The 14801-nt window shown below is 40.9% G+C and overlaps 1 protein-coding gene across 3 annotated transcripts in view; it reads right to left on the bottom strand.

Moving 5' to 3' along the window:
* ANK3 (ankyrin 3) overlaps window positions 1–14801 on the bottom strand; it is a 347827-nt gene that overhangs the window by 132720 nt on the left and 200306 nt on the right. For all 3 annotated transcript variants that reach the window (XM_051982618.1, XM_051982616.1, XM_051982617.1), the window contains exons 19-21: window positions 11446–11544; window positions 222–320; window positions 40–138 (exon numbers count right to left, since the gene is read on the bottom strand). In XM_051982618.1, coding sequence (XP_051838578.1) covers window positions 40–138; window positions 222–320; window positions 11446–11544 — 297 coding nt within the window. The remainder of the gene's footprint in view (window positions 1–39; window positions 139–221; window positions 321–11445; window positions 11545–14801) is intronic.

The following is a 14801-nucleotide window of genomic DNA, read 5'->3' as shown; positions in this document are numbered from 1 at the left end:
TCCTGCCCCCTTCCCCAGGTCCCTTCTCCCTTCACTCACCACAGTGAGCTCGTTGGGGGAAGCATTGTTCTGTAGTAAGATGTTGATGATGTGAGTGTGACCCTGCTGGGCTGCCTGGTGGAGGGGTGTGTACCCATTCTGCAGAAGGGATAAAAGAAGGAACACGTTACTGCCTGTCCTGCCGTCAGGTCACTTGCGTGGAGCCGGGGGACGATCCTCACCTTCGTTTTGGCGTTGACCTTCGCAAAGTGCTGCAGCAGGAAGTTCACGATCTTGATGTTCCCATAGTGGCAGCCCACGTGCAGCGGCGTGTAGCCCATCTGTGATGGTAAAACACACACACGGCAATTAGTGGCTGCACAGAGCAGCAAAGGGAATACACCGCTGGAACGAGCAGAAAGCTCCTTTCTCAGGCTTTTAAAAAATGGCCTTGTGGAGACTCATTTTGGGTTTGGGGCCAATGGGGGAGGACCTGACACCGTCCAGCATGACGTCCCTCCTGGGCAGTCCCTGCATCCCATTCTCCGGACAGTGGCGTGGGGAAGAACGAGGGGCATATGACACCATCTTCCTTTTATTGATGAGGGAACTGAGCCAAGAAAACCACCTGATCAGCGACAGAGCTGAGATCTTACCCTGATTTCTCAGTACTGGCTCATTCATTCACTCACTGATTCATTCATTCATTCACTCATTCATTCACAAGGTAGGTCATTGAATCATAAACAGAGATGAAAGGGACCTTAGAGACCATCTCCTCCAATCTTCTGTTTTTGCTACTGTTATTGTCCAGTTGTTTCAGTCGTGCCCGACTTTTTGTGACCCCATTTGGTGTTTTCTTGGCAGAGATACTAGAGTAGTTTGTTGTTTCCTTCTCCAGTTCATTTTTACAGATGAGGAAACTGAGGCAAACAGGGTGAAGTGGCTTGCCCAGGATCACCCAGCTAGGAAGTAGCTGAGGCTAGATTTGAACTCATATCCTCTGACTCCTGGCCTGGCTCTCTGCCCACTGCACCATTTTGCTGCCCTCCTTTACAAATAAGGATGCTGAGACTGAGGGAGTTTACTGACATGTCCAAGATCACTCAGGAAGTGCCTGAGGCTGGGTTCGAATTCTGCCTCTAGACCTTGTAGACAAGAGAGTATGAGCTGGAACTTTTCAGCTTGGAAGGATGTGGTTAAATGTGTGGAAGGGGCAAACTTGAGGGGACTCTGGTGGACTCAGAGTAATTGGACTAAGGTGACTTTGCTTTCTATCCTGGTTCTGCAATTTACTATCTGTGTGACCTTCCCTTCCCTTTGCCTCAGTTTCCTAATCTGTAAACTGAGAGGCCAGGATGAGATGCTCTCTCAGGTCCTCTCTGTCTCCAGAACTCTAATATCTGAGACTTTACCCCTGAGACTCCCAATGCTCTAACCTCACTTACTCCCTCCTCCCCAGGACATTGACCATTGGTCTAATTCTGATCTACTCCCTCAGGTTCAGAGACTGGGAACTCACTCAGTGCACCAGGCAACAGTCACAGAAGCGCGAACCCACCTTCACTTTTGCCTTTTTTTGCAGACAAAGTGATAGGGAAAAGGGGATATGTGCATTTGATAATGAAAATCTAAGGAGCTGACCCCCTCAGGAATAGAGCAGATTTGTTCAGAGGGAAAGCAAGAAGCTGGAATTAATGGCTCTCTGAGTCCAGGCTGCAGAGTTTCCCAGAAGGGAAACTTTCCAGGGAAAATGAACATTTGAAGGGGATTTGGTTTGATCTGTTCTCAGGCAGACTCACACAGGCTGTTTTTGTCACTTAATCTTGAGTGGTTTTGAAATGTATGAGACCCCTCACTAAAGCAGGCTTCTGATGAACTTCCTCCTGGACTTTGGAGGCCAAGGGAGCAGAGCACAGACTCGGCCAAGTTAGCCCACGAAGCTCTGAATGCAGATCCAATGACAGACTGGAACCCGGTTTCCAGAGTGGCCCAGCTGAGTTCGGGACTCCTAACCAGGCCGGCACAGGGGCCTGAATTTGGCAGCCAAAACAACTAAGGAAGCTGCAGGCAACCTGCCCTGGAGGGGATACTGAGAAAGTCCCTGCAGTTACTGCAGTAACTAAGAGACATTTGTGGGGATGGGACAGAGAACGTGGGTCAGTGGGTGTGGGCATCTGGAGGCATAAAGGGCAGCCAAATGGCCAAGGGTCCACCACTGTCCGATGTCCTCCATCCCAACTCATGTTAAAGAAGCATCACTGACGGACTTCTCTGGCTAGAGACTAGCCACATGCTACTACATAGACTCCGACAGGAGATTTTGTCAGTGTAGATACTATCTCCATCCTAGACTCTAGCTTCCTTGAGACAAGTGATGGCTTCCCCCTTTGTACTTGTGTCCCTCATACTTATGGCAGTTTGGGTTTAATAAATGGTACCAAGCAATATTGAATAAATGGTCACTGTGTCTAATAAATGCTCATTGATTTGCATAAATGGAGGGAGGGTCTACACTAACACTCATTAGCATCCAAGAGTTTGTGAGTTGCTATGGTTGAAAACGAAATCAATCTGGGGGGTCCATCCCATGATGGTGGCCCTCTTCCTACTCACATGAAAGAGTGAATTAATGATGAATGGATGAATGAATGAATGAACAAATAAAGAAAGAAGTATTTATTAAGCACCTACTATGTGCCAAGAAAAATGTTAATCACTGGGGATATGAATTCAAAAGAGCAAAATACAAAGACTCTGGAAACCCGCTGTGAAGGAGCTGACTCTTTTCAGGAGTACAATGTTGAGGTGGTTTAAAGGCGATTTGGAAAAGGACGTTGAACAAGCCAAGATCACTCCCATGAGACGGCAGACCGACAGAATCACAGACTCCCAGAGGTCAGAGGGCCCTCCCCTCTGAGGTCATTCAGATTAGCCTGTCCCTCATCCCCTATGCAACGTAGCTGGCAAATGTTTGCCTGAAGGACACCCATGAAGGCAACCTCGTAAGCGATCAATCCATCAATAAACATTTATTAAGTGCTGAGATGGCCTCTTCTATAATGAACAGCACTAATTGTTAGAGTTTCCTTCATCTCAAGCCTAAATCTTGCTCTTTGCCAACCTCCATTTCATTCTGCTCTCCAGGGCCAAGAGCAACAAGTCTATTCTCTTTCACAAGAAAGAGAGCTAAGAAGGCTCCTCGGGCCAAATATCCTCAGTTCTTCCACTAAGGCACAAGGTGCTTCACCGCCTTAGTTCTCCTCCTCTGGAAGCTCCAGCTGATTCATTTCCTCTCTCAAATATGGCCCCAAGAACGGAACACAATTCCGCAGAGGCTGTGGGACCGTTGGGAATCCAATGGGACGATCACTTCCCTACTCCCATACACTTGGGCACTGAAAATATCACCGAGCAGCGCTCATCAAAGACCCCCGGAGGAAACAAGGGCTGCAAAGCCAGAATCGGGGCCCTTGGTAGTCAATAATCTCTTGGGGATTTTGCCCAAACTATCTTCTCTTTAGGGAAAGCTAAAGGATTAAGAAGGTCTTCAAGATGGCTGAAATCTCCTTTTCTAATTCAAATATTGGAAACTGAATTTTCTATTATAGCACAATCTACATCAATGAAATGGAACACGTAAGGTGCAATGGAGGAGGCAAAGTGGTCTTGGGAATAATTTTCATGTAACATATGACAGGACAAAAAATATTCCAAAATGTAGAAAATTTCTAAATACAAATTTAAGAATCCATCGTTCCTTCCATTCTCTTGAGTATGAGGATATAGCCAGACATGAACACACACGTGTATGAGCATGATCCAGGACACAGAAGAGTCTCAAGATCTTGACCTCCATAACAAGCCCACATCCATCTTGGGATCTCGAGTATATATTGCAACTCACAAAAGCCGCATTACATATTTTCAAAAGGGGGGTGGTGCCCTAATGGTCCACAAACTCCAATGCATTTAAGAGCACATTATGTGTGATCTTGACTCATCCCAATAATATAATCACCGTTTTGTGGGACTTTTTTGGACATTAAAAAGGGACCTTCATATATGAAAAAAAGGCCTTTTGATTTTATTTTTCTAAAGAAAAGAATCAGCTTCCATTTTGTTCCTATAAAACAGGACCTGTGTTCAAATCCCACTTCAATGCCCATGTAACTTTGATCAACTTATTAAGTCTTCCAGGCTTCAATTTCTATAAAATGGAGTTAGATCAGATGGTTCCTTCCCTTCTAGAGGCAGAGCAATATCATGGAAAGAAAAGGAAATTGGATTCAGATTCTACTTTTAATTCTTATTATCTATTTATTCTTGGGGGGCAAATCACTCAAGCTATTTGGGACTTAGTTTCCTTATTTCTCAAGTCTTCAACTTGTCCGACAAGGATTAGATTCGATGGCCCCTGATTTCTTTCAGTTCCAGCTCTATGATTTTCCTGGAACAGCCCATCGTAGAGTTACATGGGTCTCACAAAGGGCCAAGAGTAAAGCGGGAGCATGGAGCATAGCGGACCAATGACAGCTTTTGAACGGCAGTCATGTCCCTACAGCATCTTCACATCGCCTCCTCCCCAAAGAAAATGACCATGTTATTTTTGTGAATAACAGTAGGGCCATGGGTTGAACAAAGCCTTGGAATCAGGAGAGGTCTTGATGAAATTCCACCTTCGCCGGTTACTGGGTGTATGACCTCGGACTAAGTCTCTTTACCCGGTTTGCTAATCTATGAAATGGAGATGGTAGTTATAATTCTGAGCTGAAGGATTATGACGAGGAAGGCGCTGTGTGACCCAAAGCATCATAGCAATGTGTGTTACTATGAGAGATACTGTTCCCAATGTTATTTTTATGAGAGGTCACGTGGTATCATGGATAAAGGGCTGGGCTCGGAGTCAAGGAGCCTTGGATTCAAGTGTGACCTCTGAGACATACTAGATCTTTGATTTTGGGTGACCTACTTATTCTCCCAATGTTCCAGGGGGCTTAGTAAGTAGAGTGCAGAGCTTGGAGTCAGGAAGACATGAGTTGAAACCCAGCCTCAGACACTTACTGATTGTACGACCTTGGGCGGGTCACCTAACCCTGTTTGCCTCAGTTTCCTATAAAATGAGCTGAAGAAGAAAATTTCAAATCATTCCATTATCTTTGCCAGGAAAACCCCAAATAGGGTCACAAAAAACTGGGTATGACTGAAACAACTGAATTAGAGCAAAAATGAAAACTCTAAACATAAGAGTAACAGAATAGTTGTCAAAATGCAAAGGAGTTTCTACATTGAGAATTTTCCCCAATAGCCAAATCACAAGTTATATGACCTTGGATAGGTCACCTTACCCTGTTTGCCTCAGTTTCCTCATCTGTAAAATGAGCTAAAGGAGAAAATGGGAAACCATTCCATTATCCTTGCCAAGAAAACCCCAAATAGGGTCATGTAGAACTGGGTATGACTGAAATGACTGAATTAGAGCAAAAATGAAAACTCTGAACATAAGAATAACAGAATAGTTGCCGAAATACAAAGGAGTTTCTACAATGAGAATTTCCCAATCAAGTTATATGACCTTGGACAAATTATCTAACCTGTTTGCCTCAGTTTCCTCATCTGTAAAATGAGCTAAAGGAGAAAATGGGAAACCATTCCATTATCCTTGCCAAGAAAACCCCAAATAGGGTCATGTGGAACTGGGTATGACTGAAATGACTGAATTAGAGCAAAAATGAAAACTCTGAACATAAGAATAACAGAATAGTCGCCGAAATGCAAAGGAGTTTCTACATTGGGAATTTCCCAATCAAGTTATATGACCTTGGACAAGTTATCTAACCTGTTTGCCTCAGTTTCCTCATCTGTAAAATGAGTTAAAGGAGAAAATGGGAAACCATTCCATTATCTTTGCCAAGAAAACCCCAAATAGTATCATGTAGAACTGGGTATGACTGAAATGACTGAATTAGAGCAAAAATGAAAACTCTGAACATAAGAATAACAGAATAGTTGCCGAAATACAAAAGAGTTTCTCCATTGGGAATTTCCCACAATAGCCAAATGACGAGTCCCACCGCTGCCCATCCCAGCTTTCTTCCTGTGCTGAGCTACTTCAGTCAGAATTGGTTTCGACCTTTTTATTTAGAAAGTTAAATGTCCCAGCAAAGCCATAGGGAAAACTTCTCACCCCTCCCCTCTCCCTCTGTGTCTAAATATTATAATTAAGGGATAATTACAGACTCATCTCACTTTATGTGACAGTAACTTTCCCCAAAAAGGAAACTGAGAGTAAGCCATTGGTTCAGAGGCAGACACTCTTTAAAGGCAAATATTCTGTCCATCACCTGGAATGTAGAGTCTACAGGAGCACCTCTTGAGGCTGACTCACCATCTTAGTGCACATGTAATGAGCCCCTACTATATATGCTTAATACAGAAGTAAGGAGAGGGGAGAAGTTATAGAGACAAAGATCATAAAGTCATTGATTTAGGACTGGGAGGGATCCATTAAGTTCGAACCCCTCATTTGACAAATGAGGAAACTGAGGCACAGAGTATGAAAATGACTTACCCTGAGTCACAAAATAATCAATCAATAGTTATTAAATACTTGCTAAAGGTTGAGGATGTAAAAAGAGGCAAAAATCTCATCATTCAGATTGCTTGCTGTCTTGGGGAGGGGAGATATAAGGGAGGGAGAAAGAAAACTCTGAAATGTAAAATCTGATAAAATCTGATAAAAATGACACGTATTTGGAAAAATAAGATATTACTGAGGAAAAAAATAAAAAATAAAAAGTCCCTGATTTCCAGGAGCTTACAGTCTAATGGGGGAAAAACAAACAAATATATACAAAGCAAGCCATCTGCAGGTAAACAGGAGGTAATTGAGAGACGGAAAGCCCTGGACTTAAGAAGGGCTGGGGAAGGCTGGGAGACTCCCAGTCCAGTGCCCACATGCTCCAACACCGACTCCATGGGGGCAGGGGCTAGGAGCTGTCTCCCTTTCTATCTGCTTGGGCACTTAGCACATACTAAGTGCTTAGAAAAAAGCTGTTGAATTGGTTCTACTCTCTAGGGGACAACACTCTCTTACATCAGCTGGGAAGACACAAAAGGAGAAATAATGACATAAGGGGACTCAATCACAGACAAATGTGTTTTTGTGTCCCCAAAGTGTTATTGTCTTGGTTCATAACTTAGCCTTGGATGCCCAAACGTGTCTCAAAAGAGAGAAAAGTGATATAACAATTTCCCTGGGCCAAATGGTGGATCCCAGGGGTGCGAGCATTTCAGAACATTATTGGGGAAGAGGAGAGAAAGAGAGGACGATTGTCAGCAAAATGGCTGCACTATGTTTTCCAAAAGAAATTCCTTCTTGGGGGTAGCTAGGTGGTGCAATGGGTAGAGCACCAGCCCCAAAGTCAGGAGGATGTGAGTTCAAATCTGATCTTAGACACTTGACGCTTCCTAGCTGTGGGATCCTGGGCAAGTCACTTAGCCCCAAATGGCTCAGCAAAAAAAAAAAGAAAGAAAGAAACTCCTCCTCTTCCTTGAAGGTTTTTCAGCAGAAGCTGAATGACCACCTGTTGGGTATCACAGAAAGGGCTTCCTTTTGGATAAAGGTGGATTTAAATGAAGATCCTTTCCAATTCCCAAATCCTGTGATTCTATATGGAAAAGGGATTTGATTTATTTCTCTTGGCCCTAGTGGGCAAAACCAGTAGCAAAAGGAGAAGGTTGGAAAAAAAGATAAATTTAGGGCAGACAAAAAAATTTTTAGACAGTTTATCTTAAGTTTTAAGTTATTTAAATAAAGTTCAATATTTAAAGACAATTAGGACTGTCCCAAAGTAGGTCTGGGATTTCTCTGGAGATCTGCAAGCGGAGACCGGATGATCTCTTGTTGGGTGTGTTGGTATGGGGAATCTTTTGGGGCATAGTTTGGACAAAAAGGTTCTGAGCTCAATTTAAACTCTGGATTTCTGTAATTCTATGTGAAGTCGAAATTAGTCTTGTTTTTCTTGAGCCCAGAGGGAAGAACCAAGAGCACTAATTTAGTCTGGACGATAGGGAAAAACTCCGCCAGTTTCCTCACAATCAGGGCTGTCCAAGAATGAAATGGGCAGCCTCTGGAGGGCTTCCAGCAGAGATTGAATGACCACAGTCGGCTACGCTGTGCTGGGGATCCCTCTGGGAGATGGGTCAGACTAGGTGGCCACCAAGTCCTTCTGCCTCTGCAAGACTGGGATTCTGCCATGTTATCTCAAGTGCCCTTTTCTCTAGGAGTGATTTGTGCTGATTCTTCCCCCGTCTCCCACTGCCTCCCGTATGACAAAGAGATTTTTCCCAACCTGCCCCAGATTCTGGCAATAGATCTGGGTCTGTTCAGAGTGACTTCACCCTATGCTATCAGAGAGTTTGTGCACAAAAACACTGGCAACACTCAATTGGGATTTCACAAAGTCAGCATCACACTTGGGCTTAAACACTTTTCTTTTGTCCGGTCAGTTCAGGGTACTCCCAGAGCTAAAATTCCTTCCCCCAGCGCACTCCCAGGATGCACCTCAGGAAACCATGCTGTAGCTTTCAGTGTTAGATTAATGGAGCATTAAAAAACAGAGACAAAATCCAAAATCATATCGGCTGCCTCTGGGACTGCTGGTCTACCCGCGTCTGTCTCTCAGGTCACAATATCAGCAGCAAATATGCTTGAAGTTCACTTTACTCAGAATTATATTTATTAAAGGGCTCCAAAACTCTTGTTATGGACAGTATTAAATCACTGAAAAACAATGGCTTGTTCTTCTGAGAAGTTACATTCTAAAAAGATGTTTTGGACTAAATGGGCCTTATTTGGCTCTAACTGTTAAAAAAAATGCCATTGTACAAGGTCTGGTAGGTAAAGTGGTGGACCTGGACTTAGGAAGACCTGAATTCAAATCCCACATCTGACACTTACTGGGTGTATGATCCTGGGCAAATCATTTACACTCTATCTAGCCTCAGTTTCTTTATCTATAAAATGGGAATAATAATAGCACCCATCTCCCAGGTTGTTGTGTGGGTCAAATGTGATAATATTTGTTAAGCACTTAATAGAATGTTTGATACATAGTAGATGCTATAGAAATGTTAACTATTTTTCTTTTTATTATTAAAAAGGATATATTATAGGATAAGTTTGTCAGAAAACAACTATTGACAGAAATTATACCAGATTCTCAAGGAAGGAAAAGGTTAAGAACTCTTTCCTATTCAGATACAAATTCAGGCAGGGAAGGAGCTCTAAACAAGGACAGCTTTCTGGAGCATCATCAGATCTTTGAGAAGGCCCCAGAGGAACTGGGGGATTCCGGCACGCCTCTGTCCTGAAGTTTGAAATCCTGGCCATGGATCGGGAATCTCTTTAATGGTTTGTTTTAGGGAAGTGACAGATTTGGATATTAGAAATGGAGCTTCAGACCTCATCAGAGGTCACTGAGGAAGACCTTCTGTGAGACTTGGGAAAGAAATCTGAATATTATATATTCACATATATACACATAACATATAAGATATGTATATAATATACATTTAACATGATTACATATATAACGATAACTGTTGTTTCTCTAGTGGCTGAAGGGTTGGGAAGTGCTCTATTTACATTTCACTTAATCCTCACCACATCCTTGTTAGGCAAATGTTAAAGTCTTATCTTTTTATACCCATTTTACAGATAGGGAAATCAAGCCTCAGGAAAATTAAAGCTACTTATTTTGGATTACACTGCTAGCGGTTAAGGTGGGATTTGAAACCAGGTCTTCTTGACTTCATGCCCAATGAACTATGTTATTTCTACATCAGCATCACAAACACTGAGAAATTCCAAAAAAGTAACAAAGTTGTTAAGCCTTTTTGAGAAGTCCTATTATCTGTATTTATAAAAACAAGTGCATTTTTCATTTGTAGATTTTTAAATGAACTTAAAAAAGGCTTTTATCCTTTAGTGACTAACGTATGGGAATAAGATATGTTTATATCTTTTCTTCTATAAAATGGAAATAATAACAGTAACAACCTCCTAGCACTGTTGTGAGGATCAAATAAGCCAAAACCTGTAAAGTGCTTAGCACAGTGCTTGTCACATAGTAGGTGCTATATTTTTTTTCAGTCATTGTTGACATGTCTGATCCTCGTGACCCCATTTAGGGTTTTTTTTTTTTTTTTTGGCAAAGATACTAGAGTCATTTGCCATTTTCTTTTCCAGCTTATTTTACAGATGAGGAAACTGAGGCAAAGAGGATGGATGACTTGCCCACAGTTACACAGATAATGTGTTTGAGACTGGGCTGGTACTCTATCCACTATGCCATCTAGCTGCCCTCCTATTATTATCATCTTGTTAGGGATTTACAACCACAGCATGAAAAGAAAAGAGCATTTCAGCAGAAAGTTTCGTATTGGTGACATGCCATAAGAGCTACAAAACTGAACAGATCCTTTATCCCAGTGATCCCACCACAAAGGATCTACCCTAAGGATATTATTATTATTATTTTTCCACTGGCACTGTATTATTATTATTTTTTAAAAAGGCATTTCTGTGTACAAAAACATCATCACGGGGATTCTTGTTCAGTTGTGAATTGCCCTTGATGGCTCCTCAAATTTCTTTCCACCATCCAATTCTGTCATTGATTCTATTTATTATCCTATTCTATTTATTCTATTACTTATAATACTGATAAGTTGCAATCATTCTTGGTGTCCTAGCAAATGCAGCCTTTTGACACAATGGGATACTATTGCTCTATAAAAAATGACACATAAGAAGACTGTAGTGAAATCACTAGGAAATCATTTCTATAAAAGGATGGAGGGAAAAGAAAGCAGAATGAGAAAAACAACATATATATCCACTAAGACCATGTAAAATAAACAGTGAAATTTACTAAGTGCAGAGAAGAAAGAGATTAGAAGGGGGACCTAGACTATGATGGTGTAATGATCATTTTGTTGAATTTTATAGAAATATGTCTTATGTAAAATGAGAATTTTATATCATATAAAAATTTCAAATATATATTATTTATGTGTAAACTATCATATTTTATACTTTGATATATACTCTGTAGTGATATATATTCTTGTTAGTAATAGAATAGTATTTATATACACATTTTTATAGAGCTTGTGTCTTATGTCTTCCTTTGTGACTTATTCCTTATTTAATTTCTGTCCTTCTTTTTGTTGAAATTGCTATTATTTGTTATAACAATTATTTAATTAAAAAGTCATATGGCAGGATTATATTGTCTCATTTTCCTTGGAGAAGAAGCAGCAGATGGCTCAAAAACTTAATAAGGAGAACATGGGATGTGCCACACACAAGAAGCATTATGGGATGTGTTCCACGGGTGTTTTATATGTTGAGTGGCGAGTGATGCTCGCCACGGGGCTGCAGGAGCCAGGGAATCATACCTTGGTTGGGGCATCGATGGCTGCCCCTTGATTCACAAGGACTTCAGCCACATTCACTCTGTCCTCTTGTGCAGCCAGATGCAGCGGGGTCAGGCCACTCTGCAAAGTGCACAAAACCAATCACTCTTAGTATGTGAAAAATACATGGAGTTGATAAGATAGTAAGACATTGATTCAATAATAAGAACACAAAGCAGGAAATGTGACTTATAAACTAGTCATTCCACAAGCATTGATTAATATGGTCAAGAATGTTCCTGTCCTCAAGAGACTTAAACTTTTTACATCACCAAAATTTCATTTTCCCAATAATCCCTTTTTTTGCATTAAAATGCTCATCCGGTGCTCCATTGCACAGAGGTGATCCTGACTTCTCAAAATAAAGCTAGCAGGGTACAAGCTAGTCCTAGGATGTGGATCCAAGTGGCATCTTTCACCATGTTTGAAGAGGCTTGTCTATGCAATTTGGATGCAGCAATTCTGTGGGACCCTTTAATAAGATCTAGAAGGTTTGTGATGTGTATCAGGTGATCCATCAATCAACATTTATTAAGCACCTACTGTGTGCAGGGAATACTCACGCTAAAAAAATGAGAAACTCCTGGGATCTTGTTAACCGAGTAACAACCACGGTAATGTTTATGTGTATTATTTATTTATATTTTTTGGGTGGGAAATCGGGGTCTGGATTCCATAGCCTCCCTTTGGTTGAAGGGAGTGCACTGGGCAGGAGTGGGGACAGAGAACATTCTTAGTGGGTTATTCCCACCCGAAGTCCCTCCCATTTGAGAGTGGAGGACGCTTGTATATTACTTACAGACCTGAGGAAAAAAAGGTTTGGGAAAGATCACCCAAACAGTGACACAATTAGAGGATAATTATAGGGTAATTTCCCAAGGTATATTTCCCTGAGGAGAAAATTGTATTTTTAGCCACAAAATCGGTCAAAGGGCTGTGAGCCGCTGCCCTAAGCTGGAGACACACTTTTTTTGATAGTTGGAGTGGGAGTTTAGGATAAGTCTCAATGCGAGCTTTTCCTGGAGTCTGTATCCCTTGGCTCCGATTCATCCTGGGGCTTTTCTAGAACTGAAGTCTGGGTAGACAATAAGGGGAGTCACCCAACAATGGGGGCGGGGGTAGGTCTAGTGGATCCAACACAGAAACAGGCCCCTGGCAAACTGGGTGGAGAAATAAAGGCAAGTTGGTAGAGAACGGGCAGACTCACGTATAAATCAATCAACCAATTTTTATTAAGCTTCTAGTCTGTTTCAGGCCCTGTGTTAGGGGGTACAAGTACAAAGAAACAGTCTTTACTACTAAGAAGCTCATATTCTAGTGGGGGAAGATGTGTTTGTGTATGTGGGGAACAAAAAAAACAGAGGTTTATTAAATACCAGCTTTTTGCCAGGCAACGTACCAAGCACTTTACAAACAATCTCACTTGATCCTCACCTGGGAGGCAGGTGCTATTTATTTTATTTATTTCTCTTTGACAGTTGAGGAAACATAGGGAGAAAGAAATTACATGGCTTACTCAAGGTGCCATTGAAGTCAAATACTCCTGATTTCAGGTCCCCACTCTATCACGTGCTTCCTAATTGCCTCTGCTACGTGCCGGACACTGGGGATCCAAGTACAAAGAAATGGTCCCTGCTCACCAGAAGCTCAAAGCCTTCTGGAGAAGAGAAATGGAGGCAGGGTAGCGTGGTAGAAATAGCACTTGCTCTGGAGCTGGAGGTCCTGAGTTCAAATCCTGCCTCTGACATTTACTTTGTGTGTAACTATGGGCTCTCCAGGACTTAGTTTGCTCATTGTAAAAAGAGGCATCGGGATGAAATTCCCTTCTGGTGTGCTGAAAGATCTGAGCCTTCTGCAAGGTCCCTGTCTATGGTGAAAAGGCGAGGGTGTCCTTGAGTGTGACCATCATCTAAATTCTAGCCATTATTATTATGGAAAAGTTAAACCACATACATTAGGGCAGGTGAGGCAAGAATTCTAAGCATCTTAACCAGATCCTTAATGATACCAGATCCTTAATGATATCAGATCTTTAGTAACCAGATCCTTAATAATATCAGATCTTTAGTAACCAGATCCTTAATGATATCAGATCTTTAGTAATCAGATCCTTAATAATATCAGATCTTTAGTAACCAGATCCTTAATGATGTCAGATCTTTAATAACCAGATCCTTAGTAATATCAAATCTTTAATAACCAGATCCTTAATGATGTGAGATCTTTAATAACCAGAAATTTAATAATATCAGATCTTTTATAACCAGATCCTTAATATCAGATCTTTAGTAACCAGATCTTTAATGATGTCAGATCCTTAGTAATATCAAATCTTTAATAACCAGATCCTTAATGATATCAGATCTTTAATAACTAGAAATTTAATAATATCAGATCTTTAATAACCAGATCCTTAATGATATCAGATCTTTAATAACCAGATCTTTAATAATATCAGATCTTTTATAACCAGATCCTTAACAATATCAGATCTTTAATAACCAGATCCTTAATAATATCAGATATTTAGTAACCAGATCTTTAATGATGTCAGATCCTTAACGATATCAGATCTTTAATAACCAGAAATTTAATAATATCAGATCTTTAGTAACCAGATCCTTAATGATATCACATCTTTAATAACCAGATCCTTAATGATATCAGATCTTTAGTAATCAGATCCTTAATAATATCAGATCTTTAGTAATGAGATACTTAATAATATTAGATCTGTAATAATAAGATTCTTAATAACATCAGATGTTTAATAACCAGGTTTTAAATAATATTAGACCCAAGCTGATACAGTTTGTCCTGGAGTCCTTTCTATATCTTTTGATGAATTAAGTTTGCTTAATTGTAGTAAATGAGCAAACAGATAAAAATAAATGCCTAAGAAATTTAGGTTGGGGAAGGGATGTGTGTGGAAATTCTTTCCAGATCTACTTAAAATACTAAATTTAGAAAAATGTCCCTTTGTTATTTCCACTGAATAACCTTTAGGGCAAGATTTTTTGGGGGCAGGTTATATTTTAGGAAGGTGGAGATTGAGGGAGGGGGTTTGGTGGGGAACTTAGATAGATAAGATACATTTTTTGCCTTCTTGATACTTACAGTCTAATAGGTGTGTGTGTGTGTGTGTGTGTGTGTGTGTGTGTGTGTATACATGGGAGCACATTAATTAACTAAGTTATAGTGCTTAGCACAGCACCTAATGCATAGAAGGTACTCAATAAATGTTGATTGATGGATTCAAAATGGTCCTTCTGGGACCCTCTTAACCGTGGCAAGACTGGGCATCCTTCAGCCAAGGCTAAATGCCCATTTGTCACGGA

This window comes from Antechinus flavipes, chromosome 2 (genome assembly GCF_016432865.1).
Source record: "Antechinus flavipes isolate AdamAnt ecotype Samford, QLD, Australia chromosome 2, AdamAnt_v2, whole genome shotgun sequence".
NCBI lineage: Eukaryota > Metazoa > Chordata > Mammalia > Dasyuromorphia > Dasyuridae > Antechinus > Antechinus flavipes.
This window is presented reverse-complemented; position numbering and strand designations above follow the sequence as displayed.